Genomic DNA, 24,227 nt, shown 5'->3' with positions numbered 1-24,227 from the left:
GACCACTAGTGCCACCAAATAGCTCATCTGAAATACTGTAATTCCAGTAAGTACAGCAGATATTTTATCATTTATAAACATCCTTGAGTGCTTACAGAGAAATCAGTGCAAACCAGCCAAGTCTTTCCTCAAGTCAAATGAAAAATGGAGTGCAATTTGTTCCATAATGGAACAAAGTCCCAGTTTTGGTGAAGGATTTCACTGCTGCAGAAGGTGGGTGCTGGGTCACTCCAGCAGGGAGAGGCGTGGGATGGTTTGTGCTGTTTGGATGGTGCATTGTGACCCTCCCAGGTGCTATTTGCCACATGGATGGGTGTAGCTGGTGTCTGCCACAGGGCTGGGCTCTGTGCCACTGCTGGGCTCTGTAGAAATCTTGAAAATAGGTGAAGACTTTTGTTCTGCCATCTCAGAACAATGAATCTGTTTCTTGTGCCCCTTTCCCATCTTACTCCTCTCCCATTTTCCTGTTGGCTAAAATGAAAAAAACAAAAAAAAAAACAAAAAAAAAAAACCAAAAACCCAACCAAATTCAACTTATTTGTTCACTTCTCAATTCTGCCTGAGCCTGTTGTTTAAAGACCCTTCTTTTGTGAGTTTAATCAGATGCTTGATAAGAGAACAAGCTGTTGCTAACTAACGAGGGCTACAAAGCAGCCCCTTCAGGGAACACATGACCTCATCCCCAGGATTACTCCAGCACAGGAATTCAGCCTCCAGCGCACACCCAAAATAAACCTCTGCAGGGAGGTGCTTTATCCACCTCCCCTTGGCCCAGCATCTGCTTTGCCAATGTCCTCCTCAGTGGTTGGGACGAAAGACGTATGGAAATTCCGATTTTCCTGCTCCCCAGCAGCCTGCCCCGCTGGCTGGAGCTCCTTTGGGCCGCTGCCCCGCTGCAGCAGCCAGCCCTGGCACAGGGATGCAGTCATGGAGCGGGGCTGGTTTTCACTCCCAGCTCCCATTGTGTGCCCGGGTTTTGTTGGGATGCTCGGAGCCTTGGCAGCCGGGAACGGCTCTGGGAACGCCTGTGGGGTCACACACAGCGCTCCCAAAACTCCCCCTCTGCCAAAAGGTGGCACAAATCCCGCCCTGATGGATGAGAAGTGACACCAGTGTGTTGTCTCGGTGCCTTTAGCACCTAACACTGGACAGCACCAATGTCCTGAGGATCCCATCCCTGCTCGGGAAGCTGCTGGGTTTCCAGCCAGCTGCTTTGGGATCTCAGTCTGGGTGTCAAGACTTAGCTCCTGTTGCCCCCACGATGAGGAAGAGGACGTGGTGAGCAGCTCCCCACCCTGGCACGCTTTTGCTGGACAAGGTCTCCAAGGAAAGGCAGGAAGGACTCCTGCAGCCCTTGAAGCAAAATGATCTGAAAGGCAATATCCTCTCAGGTCCCAAGCTGGTTTAAGTCCCGTTGCCCCTAGTCAGGAGCTGATAACCATGCTGGAAGGAAGCACATCTGCAGCTCACGCTGAGATGTATCATTTATTTATTTCCAATTATGCACATTTAGCAGCGAGTTACATGAAAGATTAAACACCGCGTTACGAGTGTGGTCTCATTAATTCTGCACCACGCATCTAAGTCACTCAGCAATTACCTTCACTCCTTTTTAATGTGGATAATTTTATTAAATGTGGTGATAGCAAAAATGAGTTAAGAGCTTTGGATTCCTGTTTTTCATGCGCTCTCTTTCCGAGGCTGGCTGGCTATATATAATTATTGCATAATGCCACGTTGGATGCTTCTCATTTAAACAACTGCTTAAATAGCTGCAAGGCTCTGACAGGGTTCAGCAGATGCCTCTTCCTTGGGCTCTGATCTTGTAAATGTGAATTCTTCATCGTGCCTGGGATACCTGTTGGTGACAGACGTTGCAAAGCCTCGAGATTTGAGTTTATTCTACAAATAATCGGCCTGAAGAGTAAATTCTGCCCTAAACACCACAGTGGTGGTGTCAGAGCAGCTCTGCTCCAGCCAGGTTGTACCATTTCCAAAAGCATCTCCTTTGCCCTTTTCTCCACCAATCTTGTCCCCACCTGTGACCTGTTCAGAAGGTGAATGTGATTAAACCTCATTAAGAGCTGCAGCCACTTGGCTCCTCTAATTTAACACATTTGGGACTTCCTCTAATCCAGGTGATACATTAAAAGAATTAAGGGATTCTAGCATGAAGAGTATAGAATTCAGGCAGAAAAATTGAGAGCAGAGGAAGCCTTCACAGGGGTAAACTGAAGAATCTTTCTAGAGGAGCAATTGGAAACATAGAATTAGGGAATTTAGTTATTTGTACTTTGGTTAGACTTATTAGCAATCAAGGTGAGAACTGACTGGTCTGAAATGTCAGAGCTGAGGGGTGATCTCAGCTCTCCCAAGTCCCAGCTCGGTGCCATTCCCACATTCCTGGCTCTCTCCTGAGCTCCTGCTCCTTTGCTCCCCATGGAGCAGTGGGATGTTCAGGCAGGATTTCTTTGCTTTTCTCATCATCAGCCAGGTAATTCCTAAGAAATATAAATCAGAAGAGTCTGTAGGACCCAGAATCTGGAAGGCACCTCTTGGTTGCTGAGTTCCATACCCTGTTATTGCAGGCACCTCGTCACATAATCTGTTTTTCACTTCTGTGTAATTATTGCATGTTTTCAGCAGTCATTTTCTCCCTGCTGTACCTCTGCCAGCTGATTTAACTTTTCATTTAATTCACGAGATTTGCTCAACATATTTAATATTTCATTGACCAAAGGTGTCAGTGATACTGGAAGAAGCCCACGTCTGATCCCTGAACTTTCAATCTGCTTTGAAAATCAGCCAAACTCACTGTTTTGTTTGGAAAGTTCTGTTCTCTCTCTGAGATCCTGAACAAGGATAGACCTGGAGAGATTTTCCATGGCTAAGAGGACAAAACTTCTGAAACAAAAGTGGTTTATAATGGAATAATCACGCTAATTTGCCTCAAAACAGTCACTGCACAACAGAAGGTTTAGCCTCTCATGGGTTTCCTTTTATGCTTATCATTCGGAATTTACCAGAGCTCTTTCACATTTTTATGGCTGTTGGCTTCACTGGGTTATTTCTCCTTTCCTTTTGTGGCACTGTCATGCTGATGGCTTTGAAATATGAGCCTTTGCTAAATTCTAAGTTGTACATAAAGCAATTAATTAAAATTCCTTCCAAAACAGCCCTGGTAAAGCCCTGCCGGTGCTGCTTTCCAGCCAAGGTAGGATGGATGGCGGCTAAAATGCATCCAAGTGGTTTTAGTTCAAGATGATGTACAGTAGGATCTGTGAACCAGAAACCCTGCAGCTTCCCCAGAGCAGGAACATCATCTAAGAGCTGTGGCCAAAGGTGAAAAGTGAACTGGAGTGAAGAGTTCGGGCTTAGCTGGGTGATACTTAATGCAGGACCTCAGGGGCTGCATGGGGCAAAAAGCATCCATGAATTGTTTTAATTGCTGTTCTTTGAAAGAGTCTGAGGTATAAATGTGATCACAATTCCAGTGATCACCAGAGACTCTTGTAGGATTTAAGATAATCTAGAATTCCTTCTGTTTTTACGACTAATTCCAGTGGCATGGGCAAGGCCCTTGGAATGGATGATGGATGCATTCTGGGCTTGAAAACTCTAATCTGTGACAGCTCAGAAATCAATCCTGAATTAACTGTGCAGAGCAGTTCCCCACCTCTGCACTCAGAGTGTTCTTGGTTGTAATTGTCCTCAGTCCCACGAAGTTTCACTGCTCTGAAATGTGCAGTGCCAGCACCAGATGGGACACAGGTGGCTTCAGGGGGCATCCAGAGCCCTGAGCTGTGGCTGCTCACCCACATCAAACACAAACTGCTGGTTTGCCCTGAAATGAAAAGGATTTAAGTCACAAAGGCAGAGAAAAATGTGCTTTTATGTGCTTTAAGTGCTATAAATGCCTTCTGGGAGCTGCTGGCGTTTGAACCACTATGGTGGGACTCAGCAAAGCTGGACCAGCTTCCCCTGTCTTGCAGTGGGTAAAACACCTCAGCAAAAAAGGCAGAGGCTCCTGGGGAGCTTGGGAGTCTCAGTGTCAGCCTCTCCATGTCCCAGTTTTCCATATTTAAAGTGGAGGATTGTGCTTTGTTTATCCATCACAATTGCAAAAGCTTTCAGAGAAGAGGCTCTTTGCCTTTCTCCAGCACACGTGGATGCCGTGAGGCTCCTGCTGTGGGGCCGTGGGCATCACTGAGTCCCTTCTGTGACAGAAAATGTGGATTTGTGTCACTTGTATCTCTAGACTCCAACTCTTCTACTGAAACGAGTTTTCAGCCTTCCTTCCCAGCTGTTTCCTCTTTGCCTCTTTCTCCATGGAGCTTTTCCAGAGGATGCTTTCTTGCTTTTTCCCCTCTTTTTCACTCCCATTGCACTCCTACAGACAGCCAGATCAGTTTGGTTAATGCTTATCTCCCTTTGTAATTTCCAGGAAGAGCTTTAGTCTGAAAATCTGGCGTAGGTGGGGTGGCAAAGGTTTTCTATTCACATGTTGCTATTTATTAAAGGGAGGTCACTGAGCCTGGATCCACAGTTTTGTGTGGGCTTTCCAGATGTGGGATTCCTTATCTAGAAAACAGCAGAGCTTTTGCAGGATGTTTATTCTTTATGACCTGGCCATGGAGGTAGAAGTGAAGCTGTTTGACTGTAAATTAAAGGTAAGTCCTCAACCTGGAACCTGGATGGACTCCTGCTTATCACTGTGCATTTTATCTGTTAGAACCATTGAGAAAAAGGCAATCAGCTTCTTTCTGTCCCCTTTGAAAGTTATGACCCTCTTTTCACCTCTTCATGCAGTTGATTTAAGACTTTGAAGAAAATTGCTGAATTATGAAAATTTCTCTTTGGAGTTTCACACCCTCAGGGCCTGTTCATATCTGCAGGGTCCGATTGGGGTTGAAACAATTGCCACACTTCTTTGCACCCACATTCTCCGGGAGCCTTGGGGAACACAGCAGATTTTCGGAATTACTCTGAGTGCAGCTGCCCTGAAATTCCTCTCCTTAGAATGGATACAATGTAAATAAAGAAGGGGGGGGGGGGGGGAAAGGCGACAATTTGGCTTTGATAATTTCTGCTGAAAAGGTTCAGCCAGGACTGATGGCTTAGGACTGTTATGAATTTCTGCTCTCCACTGTGATTTAATGTAGTTTGACCTACACTGAGTATCCCTGCTGATTCCTTTGCCCTGTTGGAATTGGGAATGGGAAGAAAATTATTTTCTGCAGTTAAGAATGTGTGGAAACAGCAGTGGAAGATGATGAAGTCAGAGCTGTTCGTGTTTTGGCCTCTCATGTGAAAACTTCCAGGGCCCCCCAGTCCTTTGCTTTGAGAGCATTTCAATTGACTTCAGCCTTAATCCACTTCTGCTGGAGAAGATTCCCAGAGCCTCGGGAGTTGCAAGCTCTTGGCAAAACCACAGCAGCACTTTGGCTTTGAAAGGTTGCATCTTCTGAGGCCTTGCCTTGTGAAATTGCCCTCTGGCAGATGGTCTCCATTTAGCAGTCCTGTGTAACAGCACTGCTTGTATTCCTTGCAGAAAATGCACCAATTCCCCATGCAGAGAGGGAAAGATCCGGGTCAGAGCCAATGCTGCTGTGGCAGCAGCAGGGCAGCGGCCCAAAGGAGCTCCAGCCAGCGGGGCAGGCTGCTGGGGAGCAGGAAAATCGGAATTTCCATACGTCTTTTGTCCCAACCACTGAGGAGGACATTGGCAAAGCAGATGCCGGGCCAAGGGGAGGTGGATAAAGCACCCCCCTGCAGAGGTTTATTTTGGGCAGTGGGCATATTTGGTATATTTGGGCAGTTTATTTTGTGGCAGTGGATAAGGAGAGGAGCACAGTGATAACGTGGTGTCAGTGCCTCCACGTGTGCTCTGCTGGGCACCCCGGGCTGCAGGGGACACACGGAGCACGCCTTGGTGGAAACTCTGGAAATGTGAAGTTCCTGCAGTTAACAGATCACAGAAAACTACTCTGAGGTTAGCAATCGACAAACCTCAAAATGCTCCTTGTTGTGTTCCCTGGAGAGGGCTTTGGCTCTTCTCCAGCCGAGTCTTCCTCCCTGTCAGAGCCCAGCCCGCTGCTGTTTTGCCCAGATTTTAACAAGATGTGCTCAAATCCAGGATGTGCTGACAATATTTGATCCCCTCCTGCTGTAATGTTGGAAGTATCTGCTTAGACAGGAATTGCTTCCTTCTTTTCCTCTCTTTTTTCCCTGCCATTTTCATGTCTAATTTCCAAGTCATGACATGTAGAGAGTGTCTGAGAAAATCTAATCAGCCTTCTGCCTTCGTTAGGAAGGACAGCTGAGATCATTTCTAACACCTCCATTCCTTCCTCGCTGCAATCTGTTTTGATTAAAATTGCACAGGGCTCTCATCTGCATATTTATCATCCCACATACCCACAAATCATCTCACAACTCTGCCACCCCTGAACGTTCAGGAGAGATCGGATTGCTACACCAGGACTTTAAAGTATGCAGACATTAATTTAGTTTCTCACACCTGCTGCTTTCCAGCAAATGTGGCTTTGGGAAAGGGAAATATTCATACATTACCTTTGCTTAGTATTCCCCAGGAGTTGGGATTCCTGGGGTTTTTTTCAAGATTGATTGAAAATTTCCTATTAAGAAACAAATTTCTAATTAAATGGAAAGGTCCTGAAAAAGTTCTGATGCCAGGAGGGGGGCGAGGGGAAGGGGGGAATGTCTAAACAAAGAAATAACCCATTTTAATAACATTTTTTCAGCTTTTGACAGCCAGAATGTGACGTGCTTTCAGATCTTCAGATGAAAGGGCTGCAGTGGAAATGAAAATTATTCCTTCCCTTTGTGCAATTGACAGTCCATCTTACTTCCACCACATATTATTACGTGTATCACCAGGCAGTGATCAGGTTTTTAAAGAGTGTTTTCTAGAAATAGCCTTTTTCTGCTCTTCGGTTAAAATCTGACTTTTAAAGTTACTGTTTATATAAGGATTTTTTTTTTTTTTTTTAACCTGAATCTCCTTTTGCCCCAGCTGGTACTGCAGAGATGCTATGATTTGCTTCTCAATTCATCATCTCTATTTTTTAATCAGATATTTAAGATGTGTGAGAGGCCACAACACCTTTTCTTCTTATTTATATTGAGGTTGTGCCTCGGGAAGCAGGAGAGCAGGAGATAACTCTTGCCCAAGGAGGGTGGAAAGGTGCCAATGACCAGATGGGGAGGACATGAGCTCCAGATTTATTGTCCTGTGTGACAAGCAGAACATTTTGCAGACCATCCACATCATCGTTGCCAGGATTTTTGTACTCAGGGTGGCAGGAAGACCTGAGGGCACAGCTCATTAGGATGAGTGGTGTTCTCTATTAGACAAAATATTTGTAAAAATAGAAATACTCTGGGTCATACAAACCTACCTGAGAGATATCAGACATCAGCCAGCTCCTCTGAGAGACCACAAAGCCAAACTCATGCTGGGAAGGGTCATCTTTTGCCAACCCTTGCTGCAAGACTTTTAGGTGCCCCTAAATAATCCAACAGCTGATGTCTGCAAAGAAAATATTGAGAGGATTTCTCCAAGAGGCAGCTTTAAAATAAAATCTACACGAGCTGTTTGGAAGGGAAGATGAGGAAAAATGAGGGGACAACAGAGCCTGGCAGTCGCTGTGGCTTCATTTCTCTGCTGCTCCCGGGTGGTCCATTGTGGTGGGAGCTGTTGTTTGAGGAATTGGGGTTGGAGAGAAGGGTGTCCTCTTTGTTCTCCCTGCCAAGACCATGGCTAATGTATAAATAATTGGAGGAAGGTGTCTGGTTTTGTAGATGTCAGACCCAGGAGTGGAGCTCAGCTAATGCTGCTGGGCCCTTGGCAGATGGGATGGGAAACACCTGATGGGGATGAATTAAATTGCTCTGGCATCACACCAGGTGACAAAGCACTGAGGTCACAGAGCAGGCATGGAATGCTGCTCCTAGACCACCACGATGTTTCTCCAGAAACTTCAAAAGGACATCAGCCAAGACACATTCATTCTTCCAGTATCATCTATGGGCTGAGAGGTTTGGCTGCCTGTAATGCAGCACCACTCAAAGTTCTGGTGTTCACGTGGATTTCATCAGTAGTGAAGGTGACAGTGACAGTGGCTCTTGCCAGAGCAGGTTTGTCATTTTCCAGGCATATTAAAGAAATCAGTTTGTACCATCATTAAGTGATTTGTCAGCTCACGCCGGTCAGCAGCAGAAAAAAGTGCAATTTCCTTGGTTTGGGAATGGCCCATATTCCTGTAGGCTGGGATTTACAAAAGCCATAAGGAAATGGATGCTCAACTTCCACTAAAATTCAGTGAGAATTAGATGCAGAGCTGCCTCCAGTTTGTTCCATTTTCCATTGGTGATCCATCTGTCAAGCTGCTTTTTGCCTTTAATGACTACTTGAGGGTTAGGCACCAATTTTAGTTGTAATGACCTTGTCCTGGGGCAAAAAGTGCATAGCAGCACATGGAATTGCATGGGAAGTAGTTTGCAAAGCCCAGGTGGGAGTGCTCGAGACCAAAATCCCACTTCAAATACAGTCCTGAACATGTTTCATGAAGTGGCAACCCAGTTTAGGGATTGAGTCAGAAATGAGACCTGGAGCATGTCTGTCTCTGTTATTCTTTCTTAACAACCTTGTGATCTCTTCTGGTGCAGGCAGGGCTTGCAGAAATATTTGAGCAAATGGGGTAAGTGTTAGAAATGCCTTAAAGCTGAATGGTTTTCCGTGACAGGGAAAAAGCCTTCCCTTCTGCTCGTTTAGTTCTGATTTATTCTCCATTTAAAAGGGGTGAAGTTTGCCCTCTGTGAGCTCGACGTTGCCTACAAAACCCACTAAACTTCAGTGAAGTGTCTGATGTATGATTGTCATTCCCTCACAAAAGCAGCTGGGATGGCATGGGAAGAACAATCCCTCCATTTTGGGGGAAGCAGAAGGGTGGAAGAGGCCGGTCTCTCATCTGACAGATAAATTAGCATCAAAACTATGATGTTTAGAGAATAGATTGGTGTTTCCTCCGTTACTGGCATTTCATAGCTTGCAACCACTGAAAGCACAGTCACTGATCTCACCATTAAACCAAGCCTGTGTGGGAGAGGGAAGGAAAACAAACGCTGAGATGACATTTATTAGGTGTGCTTGTCCTGACAGTCCATTACTGCTTTGGCTCCTCTCTCTACCTGCTGAGGGGCTGATCCTGCATGGAAGTCAGTGGATGTCTTTCCGCTCCCCTGGCTCACTCCACTGAAAAGGAACATGCACAGACCGAGGAGGAAGAGGAAATATCGGAGCTAATTGAAAAGAATGAGGTTCAGGAAGAGCTGTAGAGCCCAGCCAGGTGCTTGTAACCATACACGAGTTACTGTGTTATGGCTGAGGAAAGATCAGACAGTGGGAAATGCTGCCTGGTGGAAAGGGAGATTGGCTGCTAAAAAGGCATTTTTACACATGAAGTTTTATTGCTGTCTCTGTCGTTGGAGTCTCAGCTTCTCTTGTGTCTCACTCCTTTTATACTGAAATATCCCTGTGATACAAGCACTGACACCAGAACCTTCCACCTGCAGAGAGCTCCATTTATCTTCATGTTCTAGATAAATCATCATATAGTGGAACTTACTATGGAGGTACAAGCCCTGGAGTGCAGATTTCGCAGCAATTGGAGTAATTTAAAACAGATAGAAAAGGGATGGAATGAGCTGGTGATGCTGATGCACCTTTTGACAATGTGTCAAGCCTCTTAAACGGTCCAACCTTGAGCAGGCTTCAAGCAGTGGAGGGGTGAAGGAACTACAGAATTTAACATTGGTTAAACCATAACAGAACATGTATTTATTTTATTTATCTCTGTTTTCAGCTGAGCTGAGACTCAGCAGGCATCTTTGCCCCAGTCTTCTGCTGGAGGCAGTTGAACTTTCTACAACCCACTGTATTAGCTCTAACCTGGAAATAACAGCAGCTTTCTTCATGTCTGGTGGCATTTGCTTCAGAATCACAGAGATCCTGGAAAACCACTGTTGTTATATATCAGAGCAAGCTCAGCAGCTTGGGTGAAGTGATGGTCCTGTTCTCTGAGGATGCAGCACACGAGCAGTGTCCCACCTTCAATAGGTGGTGCAGCTGCAGTTCATCCCTTACACTGTTCCTTCTTCTTTTAGGAACCAAACGCACCGGGAAAGAAAAGGATATCCAGCGTGGTTTGACCTGGCTCTTCAATTTCTGCTCCAGATTACCAAGGCCAAGCAGACCTAAGACTCTCTCAGCCTCGAAAGGGAACCGGGCACCACAATGGGACTCCCCAGCTGGGTCTTGGCCTGCGCCATCCTCCCTTTGCTGTCCCAGCACGTCACTGGGGGACTCATCAAGAGAATTATCAAGAAGAGGGAGACTGGGCTGAACATGACCTTGCCGGAGGACAACCAGCCTGTGGTTTTTAACCATGTCTACAACATTAAGCTGCCCGTTGGCTCCCTCTGCTCTGTGGACCTGGACACAGCGAGCGGCGACGCTGACCTGAAGGCGGAAATTGAGCCCATCAAGAATTACGAGGAGCACACGGTGAATGAGGGGAACCAGATTGTCTTCACTCACAGGATTAACATTCCCCGCCGGGCTTGTGGCTGTGCAGCTGCCCCAGACATTAAGGATCTGCTGAGCAGACTAGAGGAGCTGGAGGGGCTGGTCTCCTCCCTGCGGGAGCAGTGTGCCAGCGGGGCTGGATGCTGTCCTAATTCCCAGGCAGTAGAAGGTAAGGCAGCCTGGGGAGCTGCTCTTGGGGGAAATTCTTGTGCTGGCTGTAGATGTTGTTTAGAGTGATACTCCAATCTGTTTCAAGAATGAGCACAAGTCAACCAGTTAAATTTGAAACGTAATCAAAACTGGGAATGTGTTTGGCCAGCGTGCAAGGTACATCCATTCACAGTTCCACGGCTTTACGGACCTGTGGGTCAGGAGTTGGCCTGGGACCCTTTGTAGCTGTGGCACTGAGCATGGACGGCACTTGGGCATGGTGACAACCTGTGTCAGAGTTAAGATTAAAACTCACACAGTCCAAGCTCTTGGCTCCACTTTTTGTCCCCTTGAGGAAGCTGCCAATGTAACCATTTTTGCTTCCAAGTTTTCTTTAGTAAAGACCAATAAAAATACAGCAGGACATAAGGCAATAGACAAGCACAAATAGTTATAGAAGAGGGAAAAATGTGTCTGTCTGGTTGATTTTTAAATTGAGGGAAGGGGTTGGTCATGCAAGAGAAGAAACACAAGTCTTCTTCAGAGTGATGTGTCCCTCTGAGCTCAGAGTGGCCTCCCAGTTGCTGATACAGCGATGACGCAAAGTGCTGCCTGGCTTTTTTGTGTTCTGGGGTGAATGGATGAATGATGTTTCACGGTGCAGGCCCTAATGAAGCAGTCAGGAAAGCTGCTCAGTCAATGGAAGAGGATTTTGAGAAGGGATGAGGAATCCAGCATGCTCAATTGCCAAGTCATTGGCAGGGGCTCTTCCCTGGCATTAGAGCAAATTAAAGCTTTCCTGGTAAAGTAAATCTAGCTGGAGGAAGCAAGAGATATTCTCATTTAAAAACTTAAAAAACTGATATCCTGTAGGGAACTAGAAAACTCAGAGTCCTTTTAGGTCATATGTGCCTCGTTGGCCTAAGACATCTTCATGCCAAGGGAGTAATGAGTTTTTGGGCTCGTTGGTACAGGTCGCCTGGACACCACGCCCTATTGCAGCGGGCACGGCAACTACAGCATCGAGATCTGCGGCTGCGTCTGCGAGCCTGGCTGGAAGGGCCCCAACTGCAGCCAGGCCTCGTGTCCCTCCGACTGCAACGACCAGGGCAAGTGCGTGGACGGGCTGTGCGTGTGCTTCGAGGGCTACACGGGCCCGGACTGCAGCCAGGAGCTCTGCGCCCAGGGCTGCGGCGCCCACGGGCGCTGCGTGGGCGGGCGCTGCCTGTGCCACGAGGGCTTTGTGGGTGAGGACTGCAGCGTGCCCCTGTGCCCCCACAACTGCCACGGCCGCGGGCGCTGCGTGGACAGCGAGTGCGTGTGCGACGAGGGCTACACCGGCGAGGACTGCAGCGAGCTCATCTGCCCCAACGACTGCTACGACCGCGGGCGCTGCGTGAACGGCACCTGCTTCTGCGAGGAGGGGTTCACCGGCGAGGACTGCGGGGAGCTCACCTGCCCCAACAACTGCCACGGCAACGGGCGCTGCGAGAACGGGCTGTGCGTGTGCTACGAGGGGTTTGTGGGCGACGACTGCGGCCAGCTGCGGTGTCCCAACGATTGCCACAACCGCGGGCGCTGCGTGGGCGGGCGCTGCGTGTGCCACGAGGGGTACCTGGGCGAGGACTGTGCGGAGCTGCGGTGTCCCAACGACTGCCACAACCGCGGGCGCTGCGAGAACGGGCAGTGCGTGTGCCACGAGGGCTTCATCGGGGAGGACTGCGGGGAGCTGCGCTGCCCCAACGACTGCCACAACCGCGGGCTGTGCGTCAACGGGCAGTGCGTGTGCCACGAGGGCTTCACCGGGGACGACTGCGGCCAGCTGCGGTGCCCCAGCGACTGCCACAACCGCGGGCTGTGCGTCAACGGGCAGTGCGTGTGCCACGAGGGGTACACGGGCGAGGACTGTGCGGAGCGGAGCTGCCCCCACGACTGCCACAACCGCGGGCGCTGCGTGGAGGGACAGTGCAAGTGTGACAATGGCTTCACAGGAGAGGACTGCGGAGAGCTGGCCTGCCCCAACGACTGCCACGGGCGTGGGCGCTGCGTCGACGGGCGCTGCGTGTGCCACGAGGGCTTCGTGGGCGAGGACTGCCGGGAGCGCTCCTGCCCCAACGACTGCAACAACGCGGGGCGCTGCGTGGACGGGCGCTGTGTCTGCGAGGATGGGTACATCGGGGACGACTGCTCTGATGGTAGGTGTGATGTCCCCCTGAACTGCTTCCCCCTGGGCCAGCCAGCAGCCTTGGAGGCTCTGTGAAGCTTTTCCATTAGAGCTGGGCCCTCCTGCTGCTTTTCCAACATAGTCCAAACAGCAGGATCGGAGATGCAGCAACACCAGCAGATTTTGGCATCCCTGAACTGTCAGGACGAAGTAGTGTAGCAGTTTCTGGTGACTTTTGGTGGTTGCCAAGACAACAGGCTGATGATGGTGTTGCAGTCCCTTTGTTCTCTCTATTTCTGTTCCCACCACAGTGTCACTGATGCTGTAGCCAACACTGGCTGGGATTTGTTACCATGACCCTTCAGTTTCTCATAGCACCTCTTGATGCCAGAAAAAAAAGCTGAAAGAAGTTGTTCTAGCTAAAGGGGAAAAGGGAGATGTTCCAGAGCCTTCTTACTCCACATGTGTGTGTGTGTTTATATGTATATGTATATGTATAGCTGTGTATATTAGATCTGACAGAAGCTTAGAGGAAAATTGTGAGATCAGCTGGAGTGGAAACTTAGCTATAAAGTCACATGCTTGGTTTCCCAGGACCACTGACTCTATGGAAATAGATAGGAAATTCTGGCAGCCTGATAGTGACAGGCAATACACCATAAATGAGGTCGTTTTCTTTAGTAGATCCCCAGGGAGAAATTGGGAAACTAAATTTTGGTAGAGTAATCAAAGAGTACTTTGGGGTTGGGAACACTATAAAAGACAATGCAAAGCCTTTAAAAGAAATTCCCATCTTTCATCTCCTCCTTCTGAAAGATGCCTAAGCCCCACTTTGTGATCTTACACAGGCAAATCTATTGTAAGTATTTACTCAAATAAAAATGTTTTATTTTACTTTGGAAAATCTGTGCAAATCCCAAGACTTGTAGCTCTACATTCACGTGCTGCTGGCAGTTGAATTAAACATCTGAATCCCTCGGGACCCAGCTACAGCAGTCTTGTGCTGCAGCCATGAGAGGAGCAGCTGGAACACAGTCAGCCAGAGGTTGTGTGCAAGTGTGAGAGCAGAAATTGGCCCGTGGCTTCTGGAAATGTCTGTAGTCTCCATCAGCTGAGCATTCCTTTCCTCAGCAGCTAATTTGTGGCACATGCCTTCCCCATTCCCTGTGTGCGAGATGAGCCTTAGGAACCGCTCCTGGGAAAATGTGAAACTGGGCAAGTCATTATTTCCTGAGCCTTGAGAACTTCTTATAACTTCACTTTGGCTTTTTTTTCCCTCTCCCATTCCCAGTGTCTCCTCCAACTGAGCTGACTGTGACCAACGTGACGGATAAAACTGTCAATCTGGAGTGGAAGCATGAGAACCTCGTCAATGAGTACCTCGTCACCTACGTCCCCACCAGCAGTGGGGGCTTGGACATGCAGTTCACCGTGCCAGGAAACCACACAGCTGCCACCATCCATGAGCTGGAGCCGGGGGTGGAGTACTTTATCCGTGTCTTTGCAATCCTTAAAAACAAGAAGAGCATTCCAGTCAGCGCCAGGGTAGCCACATGTGAGTTTAATATTTCCTGTATTCATCCTTTTGTCTATTCCCTTTGCATCCCTATTTTGGGATGTTGCTTATTTTGTATTTTCTATTTTCGGTTCCTGTGTGTTGACTTGCATCCCTTTTTTGGCTGTGTTTATTTTGCATTTTCTACTTTCAGCTCAGACGTATTGATTTACATCCCTTTTTTGGCATATTAATTCTTTTGGTTTTTTCTACTTTCAATTCAAATGTTGGCCTGGAAAAAACAGCCTTCTGCACTTTCATTTTCTACTTTTTTCCGATGCCAGGGACTGCGTTAGAAGCACAGTTCACAAGCTCTTCTGCTCTCAATATGGGGTCTTTGTGAATTAAGGACCTTAGCTTCTTTATTATAATGCACATTTCTTTATTATAATGCACATTTCTTTATTATAATGTGCATTTTAAAATTCTGGTAAGTCTTCCTGAGGAAAGGTAAAAACGTAGCAGCATGTAAACGAGCAGTATGAAATCACTTGAATTCAAACTATTTTGGCTAAAATGGAGGTTATATTTGTTTTGCATCTTCACTGTGTTTTACTGCACCTTACCTTTTATCTGCCTGTCTGTCCTTCTGTTGTTCATCTTCCCTTTTGTTTTGTGCACATCCCTGTCATTTCTAAACATCCCAATATCAAAAGGTGCTCGTCTTCTGTCACTGAGCTCATTTCTAGAGAGCTGGGGTAGGATTCAGCTCTCCTGACTGCCAAAGTCCACACCAGCCTTCTTTCAAGAGGGCACAAAAAAGAGATTTTGAGGGTAAAATTCTATTCTAAGATGACATGTAAACCAGCTCAGAAAAGTCTCTCCAAAGCCACAATAACTGGATCTGAGGAGAGTTTAACCACCTCAGCTGCAGATCCTACCTGGCAGATATTTCTAGGGGTGGAAATATGTGCCACCCCAGTGCCCTATTTATGGGAATTTGCTGTTCATGTGAGGATATCCCTTTTTTCTGCCACAGATCTGCCTGCTCCAGAAGGTCTGAAATTCAAATCTGTTCGGGAAACGTCCGTCCAGGTGGAGTGGGACCCTCTGAACTTTTCTTTTGATGGCTGGGAGCTGGTCTTCCATAATATGGTGAGGAAGCACTTTCACATCCAGAGTGAAAAATCCTGGATTTTTATGTTTGTACTCACGGATTGTCCCATGTGTTCCAGAAAAAGGATGATAACGGTGACATAACCAGCAGCTTGAAAAGGCCAGAGACATCCTACATGCAGCCAGGTTTGGCACCTGGGCAACAGTACAATGTGTCCATCCATATAGTGAAGAACAACACCAGAGGTCCAGGACTGTCCAAAGTCATCACCACAAGTAAGCACAGATCGTATTTGGTCTGGTTTTAGTTGGCCACCAACAAAACATCTGCAGTTTGGGGGTTTTTAAACAAGAGAAAGTCAAGTTCTGCACTGTAAATTAATGGGGGGGGAAGTAGTGGAGCTGCTAATGAAGAATACATGAGGAAAAACCAATTCTTCTCCACGTTACCTGTTTGGAGCAGAAAGGAAATTGATGTCCAGCTAGAAGGTAGCAGGCAGTAGGCACTTGATTCCTTTTTCAAGATGTACATCAGCAGGAGCTGAATTGTTACTAGAATTTCTTTCATCCTGGTGATATTTGCATGAAGAGTGTACGAAGGTGGAGAAGCTCTTAGAGCTCCTGCTCATCTTTCCTTTGGCAGCTTCTGGTGTGAAGGAGTTTTGATGGATTTGCTTCTGATGGATTGACTCCATTTGGAACCTAAAACTATAGGAAGAAAAGGAAGAGAGTAAATGAGGATACTAACTTTAATTTGGTCTGAATCGGCTATTAAAGGCAGAAGAATGTGTGTGTGCTTTCATGGCAAGATTTCTTAAAAAAAACCCCTTTTTTTTCTCTCTTTTGCTTGGTAACAGAGCTTGATGCCCCCAGCCAGGTGGAGGCCAAAGACGTCACCGACACCACCGCTCTCATCACGTGGTCCAAACCCTTGGCTGAAGTTGAGGGCATAGAGCTCACCTATGGCCCCAAGGACATTCCAGGGGACAGGACCACCATCGACCTCTCTGAGGACGAGAACCAATATTCCATTGGGAACCTGAGGCCGCACACAGAGTATGAGGTGACGCTCGTCTCTCGACGAGGGGACATGGAAAGTGACCCTGTGAAGGAAGTCTTTGTCACAGGTAAGGGGCTGGGAAGGTGACACAGGGACCACCCATCCTCCTGTGCTGTTTGTGTCTTGTTGCTGGAGTTGGCAGTTGCTGATCCACACAAAATCTGCCCAGTTTTAGAGGTACATGAAAGTAGAGAATGATTGCCTGTGCCTTTTGTGCCTTGTTGGCTCACCAAAATGTTTAGACCTGCCCCCCCCCCCCCCAAGAATCTAAATGTATTTTAAAAATGGGAATTAGATTATTGTCTCTCCTACCCTAAATCCCTACTTCAAAAAGCAAATTCCTTGGGATCATTTGTCTGAAGAGCTAAATGTCTTCAATAGCTCTTATTCCATCTTATTTCTCTTTGTTTAATTAGTTTAGAAGAAGAGAACTGTTTGTTTTTTTTTTTCTTCAGTTCTGTAAATATTTCCTGTCATGCTTTTATAAATTAACTGTGCTCCTCGGCGATCCTGGGAATGCTTTTGGAAAGTGTGGGTCCTTTAGCAGGTTATCAAGGCTTGATGCATTAAGGGAGCTCAGAATTACATCCCTTTTCATCCTAAAATACAGTTGTTATTTTGGAGCAGGATTTGAGGCTACAGTAGGTGTGAAAAATGAAAGCTCATTGAAGCTCATATAATATTCACCTATTTTTTGGAGACTTAGAGTTCCTTCCAGCCATGAATGCAAGATGTTACTGAACAGAAATTCTAGAGATGACCAGTTCTTTTTTCTTTTTTCCTTTTGAAAGCTGAGGTATTTATAAAGAAAAACAGTATTTTCATCCAAATATATTTTTCCACAAGCCTGTTTTGTAATAAAAACTAATTATTACAAGTGAAAACGTTATTTTTGTCTCAGGAGATAAATTTCTTGCACTGAAGCTGGCGAACTCTGCTTTTCATGCTAAAAGAACTCCGGCTGTTGTATTTAGGACATAACAGGAATCATGTGAGAGGAAACTTTCTGGGTCATTTCACCTCCTGAAAAGCACTGTCACAAGAGACTGCTGTCAAAGAGAAATATTCCTAATTATTTCTTTATTGCTTGGTTGATTGCAGACCTGGATGCTCCAAGGAACCTGAAGAGGGTGTCCCAGACCGACAGCAGCATCACCTTGGAGTGGAAGAACAGCCACGCCAATGTCGATAATTACCGAATTAAGTTTGCCCCCATCTCTGGTGGGGACCACGTGGAGATCACAGTGCCCAAGGGCAGCCAGGCCACAACCAGAGCTACACTCACAGGTAGGGGAATGGAGAGATTGTCACCGATGTCACATTGTTTGTGTCACCCCAGGGACAGGACACGGGGAGAAAATGTGCTTGTGGAGGTACAAACAGAGGTTACAAATGTTAAATTAGATGTTAGGAAGGAATTGTTCCCTGGGAGGGTGGGCAGGCCCTGGCACAGGGTGCCCAGAGCAGCTGGGGCTGCCCCTGGATCCCTGGCAGTGTCCAAGGCCAGGCTGGATGGGGCTTGGAGCACCCTGGGATAGTGGGAGGTGTCCCTGCCCATGGCAGGGTCTTTAATGTCCCTTCCAATGCAAACTATTCCGTGATTCTATGATTTTGAGTAGACCAAACTGAATCAAAATCCATGTGAAATGGATTTACACACCTGCAGATGGATAACCAGCCAGCAGAAGGTATGGAACCGTTTCACTTTCATGTGCATCCCTGAATCCAATGAGTCCGTTCCCTTAATTCTAAGCAGCTTTGTGGAAGCAGCTTCACATCCCGAGCTCAAAAGGCATTTTCATGTGCTAGGAGTGGGATTCACTGGTGCCAGTCTGCAACTTGTCAGCTGGAGGGTCAACAGAAACCTCAATTCTCTGCATAGAGGAAAGCAGATCTCTTACCTTGTATCCATTCAGCCTTCCTTACTCCAACAAATGCCTGCAGGCATATTCCATGGACAGGGACTCATATTCTCCTCATCTCATAGGTTTGAGGCCTGGAACTGAATATGGCATTGGAGTGACAGCAGTGAGGAACGACAGGGAAAGTGCTCCTGCTACCATCAATGCTGGCACTGGTGAGTGTCCTGATCCCCTCTGTGCTCTGGAGGTGGCAGCAGCTCAGGTGGAGCCACTCTTTCCTTCCTAAGAGATGCTGGAAGAGATGTTTTAGGAAGTTCTTGATTTCATTTTGCTACATTTTCCCTCAAGGAAAAGAAAAAAATTTCCCCAAAGGTCCTGACCTCTGACTTTGACTTGTTTTTCATTTCTCTTAATGTTCTGGGAGTTTCCTCTCCAGGTGAGCTCCTTAATGATAATTACACTTACACTGATCACTGTGCCCATCCTGTATCCATGAGGGTTTCTGGCAGGAATGGTGGTGGTGGCCAAAATGTTGATGTGACAAAGAGTAGTTGCAGTACTCCTGACTGACCTTCCAATCCAGAATTTTTCTCACAGTATCCCCCTTTTCCCAGGCAGATTATCTGAAGGCTTTCCTTCTGCTTCTCGAGTGTAAGTGGGAGAGATTTGTTCTGGTTTTGTCTGTAAAGGAGAACATCCTCATCCTCTACCCATTTCAAAAGGTCCCAAAGGTGGGCAGACCCTGAGCTGCTGCCAGACACCCTGTGGAGATGTTACTCTGCAGGTGCCTGAAAAACGGTCCCAGAACAGTTCAGAGACACCTCAACTTTGCTTTTTTTCACCCCGTAGATCTCGATAACCCCAAGGACTTGGAAGTCAGCGACCCCACTGAAACCACCTTGTCCCTTCGCTGGAGAAGGCCAGTGGCCAAGTTTGACCGGTACCGCCTCGTTTACACCGGCCCCTCCGGGAAGAAGAGCGAGGTGGAGGTCCCTGTGGACAGCACCTCCTTCCTGCTGCGGGGGCTGGATGCGGGCACAGAGTACACCATCAGCCTGCAGGCAGAGAAGGGCAGGCACAAGAGCAAACCCACCACTGTCAAGGGTTCCACGGGTGAGTAACAGCTTTTGGTGGTCACTGGGCAAGGACTAGCCCAGGGATAACTTCACCTGATTTTCTAATCCATACCTGGGGAACCTCCTGCAGAGCAGACACAGCTCTGCCAGCATGAGAGACCGAAGGGTAGCTCTTTATCTCCCTCCCTGCTGTGTTCACCTCTATGTTCCCTACGATTTCTTGCTCATCCTTTGAGAGGCCTCACAAAGAACTCAGCCACTGGTCCTGCATGGATGTAGAACTCATTCTTTGTTTTAGACAAGGCTGGGTATTTTTGTGCATCATGTCTTCTAACGTGTTTTGCTTTCTACAGCCAAAAAACTGAGAGGAAGAGCAACCAGAATGTGTTTAACATTGTTTGTTCCTGCCTAATTGATTCTCTTCACAGCAGGCCATCATCGCTCAGCAGGGCCACTGGGGCTCTGATGTTGCTCTGTTTCAGTTTTCTCATCCAAAAGTGGGAAAGGCTCCTGCCCCAGTCTGGTTCCAGCCACTTGCACTGGCTACTGTGACTTACATTTGTCTGTTTCTGCCGTCTCCATTTGTGCAAACCACTCCCACTGACCAGTACCAGAGGACTTATGGAACAGGACTTTATCTTTTGTAAAATCTTGTTCAATAAGTTCAATCTTTGAAACACTTCGACCCAAAGTTTGTTGCACATAGAATTATATCTCAGCATAGAACACAAATAAGTCCTGAACCTTTAGGTTTTTCAGCCTAAATCCTGTGAGGCAAAGTTTTAACTGCTCTAAGTGAGCAGAGAGTGAAACCAGGATTAGTTGGACTACAATTATTTGCCTTAGATAGGATATCAATGTGTTTATCCTTTTCTCCCCAAAGACCATCTGCCAGACATTGTGGATTTTACAAATTAATAACTACACAGCTTAAATGATCAAAGCTGGGCTCATCTCCCCTGGCAGTATTCATGCCAGCACAGCCTCTGAATGCTTTATGGAGACAGCAATCCATCAGAGAGCTCCATGGTCTGGAAACCATCAGTCCTGAATGAATTGTTTGATGCCTAATTCAGGCCTGTGTCCAGTGTGAGGAAAAATTAGGAAGCCTTGAGGCACTTACAGAAGAAAGGAAGCTGAAGGTTTATGTGGCAGGAGTAAGCAGGCTGCAGTTTTCCCAACTTTCTCTGCTGGAAGACTGAGAGGTTTCAAAGAAGTCTGCAGTGCTGGTGAACAGGCAGAAACAATGTGCTGTGGAATCTCACAGCCTGCTCTTTCCAGCACCAGCTTCCAAAGCGTCACAAGGTGGTTTCTTTTTCCTGGTTTGCCTTTTTCTTTTTTCTTTTCTTTAGAAATACCTTCATCTGGCCCCTATATTTGCTTTCTGTCTTTACTCAGAGCACTGGTAAACAAAGAGGGCTCTGCAGTGGGCTCCTGGGAGCAGCAGCTGACATAACCTGGCTCTGTGACCTTTCTCCTGCGTAGGAATGGACAAATCCAAACACAGAGCACAGGGAGCAGAAATTCTCTGGAAGCCTGGGCAGTACAAGACAAGTGGTCTCTTCAGTTTGCTTTTCCATTTACCCTCAAGACACTCCTCTTTATCCATGTTCCAGCACTTGGGAGGTCCCAAGCCCTCAGGCTAAGCCAAACAATTTTGTTTTGCCCTCTCTTCGCAGAGCTCTGAGGGACCTTGGGTCCATTGCACCGCTGGGGAGAGTCCTTGGAGCAGGCAGGGAGAGAGTGAAGTGGGAACTGCCAGCAGCACAGCCAGGACTGGGCTGGCTCTTTGTGGTGGGAGGAGGAGACAGTCCTGCTGCTCAGAGGGTCTGTGCCACCCCTGCTTGCTCAGAGGGTCTGTGCCACCCCTGCTGCTCAGAGGGTCTGTGCCACCCCTGCTGTTCAGCCAGAGACTGCAGAAGGGCTGAGAGCTTTTCTTTGCAGCTTCCTTTGCTCCTAACATTGCCATTTTTTCATGTCATGCTCTTCCCGTGCTCTTGGTGGTTCAGTCAGGCCAGAAGGTGTTCAGGACTTTCCCACACATCATTTTTATTTGCTTGCATAGTGGATTTTACAGCACTTAAGGGTAAAACTTCCCTTCAGCTCCAGAGCTGGGAATCTCCTGTTGGAGCCTTTTCTCCTCTCCCACACTCTTCCTACTCTCTGTTATGTCTATCAAGTCTCCCTACACAGGCAGCTGAAACATTCAGATCTCCTGAACCTCTAGCAAAGGACACATCACAAAATCTTCCATAGTGTAGGATGGCAGCCACTGTGGCTGCTGTCTCTTCATAGGAATGAGGTGCGGCTCAAGTGACAAAGTCTTTTTGAACTGATATCCCTGATCCTGCACTCAAGAGATGGCAAAGATTGCAGTTTGCTAAGTTTTGCTGAAAAGCAAAGACTGAATATTTCACATTTCCATTTGCTTGTTTGTCTTTGCAGCTCTATAGTGTAACCCTAGTGCAGGCATTGCATCCTGACCCAGAGGAGCTCCCTGGCTCTGGGAGTTTTCCTACTCCAGAGGCTTCAGGGATGCAGGGGAAATCCCTGAGGGACCTTGTGGTCCTGAGGGGAACAGACCAGACAGCTTTAGTGTCTCATGGTGTGTGAATAGAGGAGCCTGCAGCAGTTTTGTGCTGGAGTACATGGAAGTGTCACAGCTGAGCCCTTCCTGCCCAGACACCCCCTGGGTGCTGGGATTGACAGCCTCCAAACCAACACTGCCTATAAAGTCAAGGTGTGTGGGTTGGCTGAGAGCAGCACTCTGCTCCTCTGGAAGCTGTGGCTGCAACAGGAAACTCCTTTCTGATATTAGTGAAGGTATCACAAGGGTCCCACCCAGCACTGCACTAAAGTTTGACTCAGAAATTAAAGAAAATGACGCATTTTACTCCTTGGAGGGACCTTGCCTTGAGAAAGTCCCAGCAGAGCAGCAGCTCATCTATAGGGCGAGCACGTAACCCAGCTCTGAGCAGCTCAGCACTCAGACTGCAGCTTTGTTCTCTCCAGCTCTGCTTCTGGAACCCTGCCTGCAGAGCACAATGTGGGGCCTGGAGCAGGATGGATGGCAGTACATCAGGGCTGAGGGGCTGGGGAGATAAATGAGTGAGCATTAGAGAAACCAAGAGCCAAGCTCAAATTCCTCTGCTGAAGGACCCAGATTGTGCAGCAACTGTTGATGAATCGTGGATGTGATACTGTCTTGCCTCTGGAAGTGAGTTTGTACAGCAGAGCATGGCTTGGAGAAGTAACTTTTCCATTCTGCTGAATGTTTCTCAGAAGATTTATGCTGTTTATCAAAGGCCCTTGTCCGTGTTGTGCGTCAGCCCCTCTTCCTCTCCTGGCTTCTCCAAGGCTCAAATTGCACCACCCTTTTTTTATACAAACTCAAAGAAACATCAACAAGAATGATTAGGTGAGCCAGTTCCATGGGAAAGCTCAGTGCTGACCACTGGGAAACTAAACTTGCCAGGGAAGATTGTCCATTTGTTCAGCTGAGTCCTCCTCTGAGAGCACCTGGAGCCTGAGTTCAGGATGAGGGATTTTAGTGGTAGCTACTCCAGTATTGCTGGCTTGTGATGTGCTGCAGTGGTTTCTTCATGAAATTCAGAGGTGCACGGGTGCTGTAAGCCCAGTTGAATCAGCTGATTAAGAGAGGGGAGAGTGGTTTAGGCAAAGGGGACTAAAAAGGAAACCTTGCTGGGTCATCATGTCTCACACAAGATTGGGAACGTGGCTGAGAGCCCCGCTTGGGGAATAATATAAAATCCCAGAGTCAGGAGCAAGAAGTGATACAGAATACTGCTTGCTCTATCCCAAGAAGCTGGGGAAATGTCCTGGCAGCCCACGAGCATCCTTTTTAGTAGAATCACCAGTGAAACATTCCAGTGGAATTCCTCAAAAGGCCAACACCACACCACAGACATATTCAGGCCAGGCTCAGCCTGGAGATTTTACCAAGAGATATTGAGCTGTTTCCTAAGCTGATAGTAAGAAGTATTCCAGCCTGGGAAGGAGTGTTTGTTTGTTATCCATCCAGTTTCCTTTTTACACAGCTTTCAGCTCAGTTCATTCATCTCATCACTGAATCACTCTCTGGCTGTCACCCACCCACCTAAAGCTCCCAGAGCTCTTTTTTTTCCCTGTCCATCTATTTGCCTCGTTGTTAAGTCAAGTGTCTGAGCTCCACTGCTCTTTTTATTCTACAGTTGGATCATTTTCCAAATTTTCCATTTTCTGTTACAGCATTCTGCCTGCTAAACAAGGAACACTGATCCTGTCTGTGGCATCAGAGTATTTTCCATGTATTCATATCATTTTCATTTTGCTTTTTCTTGTTTGTTTGTACACAAAGCCACACATTCCCCTGATACACACGAATTTAATGTGGGATATATGTGTGTTAACATCTGTGGTAGTGGGAAGCCACTCTTTCTCACCCACAAATTCATTTGTGGAGTCATTAAGGCCAAAGTAATATTCAGGATTACGTTCCCAATATTCCATGGTACAACCTGTTCATGGCAACCTCCCATGTAGCTGCCAAAGCTGGCACGATAAAATAAATCCACTTGTGAATCCAGCAAAGTTCTGGATTCAAATCCCACATGGTGGTTGGTCCTGCAGGTTTTTTATGACACAGCTGAGCTGCTGCTGCATTCTCCATCCAGGCTGGAGTAACCAAATCCTTGT

At 47.2% G+C, this 24,227-nt stretch overlaps 1 protein-coding gene across 4 annotated transcripts in view; it reads left to right on the top strand.

Annotated features, from left to right (window-relative positions):
- The window catches only part of TNC (tenascin C), a 72,035-nt gene that overhangs the window by 14,312 nt on the left and 33,496 nt on the right, over positions 1-24,227 (top strand). For all 4 annotated transcript variants that reach the window (XM_069031684.1, XM_069031683.1, XM_069031682.1 and 1 more), the window contains exons 2-10: positions 10,189-10,778; positions 11,734-12,954; positions 14,215-14,478; positions 15,458-15,573; positions 15,654-15,810; positions 16,392-16,661; positions 17,696-17,881; positions 18,582-18,671; positions 19,306-19,569. In XM_069031684.1, coding sequence (XP_068887785.1) covers positions 10,319-10,778; positions 11,734-12,954; positions 14,215-14,478; positions 15,458-15,573; positions 15,654-15,810; positions 16,392-16,661; positions 17,696-17,881; positions 18,582-18,671; positions 19,306-19,569 — 3,028 coding nt within the window. In that variant the 5' untranslated portion in view covers positions 10,189-10,318. The remainder of the gene's footprint in view (positions 1-10,188; positions 10,779-11,733; positions 12,955-14,214; positions 14,479-15,457; positions 15,574-15,653; positions 15,811-16,391; positions 16,662-17,695; positions 17,882-18,581; positions 18,672-19,305; positions 19,570-24,227) is intronic.

This window comes from Aphelocoma coerulescens, chromosome 17 (assembly GCF_041296385.1).
Source record: "Aphelocoma coerulescens isolate FSJ_1873_10779 chromosome 17, UR_Acoe_1.0, whole genome shotgun sequence".
NCBI classification, from domain to species: domain Eukaryota; kingdom Metazoa; phylum Chordata; class Aves; order Passeriformes; family Corvidae; genus Aphelocoma; species Aphelocoma coerulescens.
Note: the sequence above shows the minus strand (reverse complement) of the source record. Positions and strands in the feature narration are given on the sequence as shown.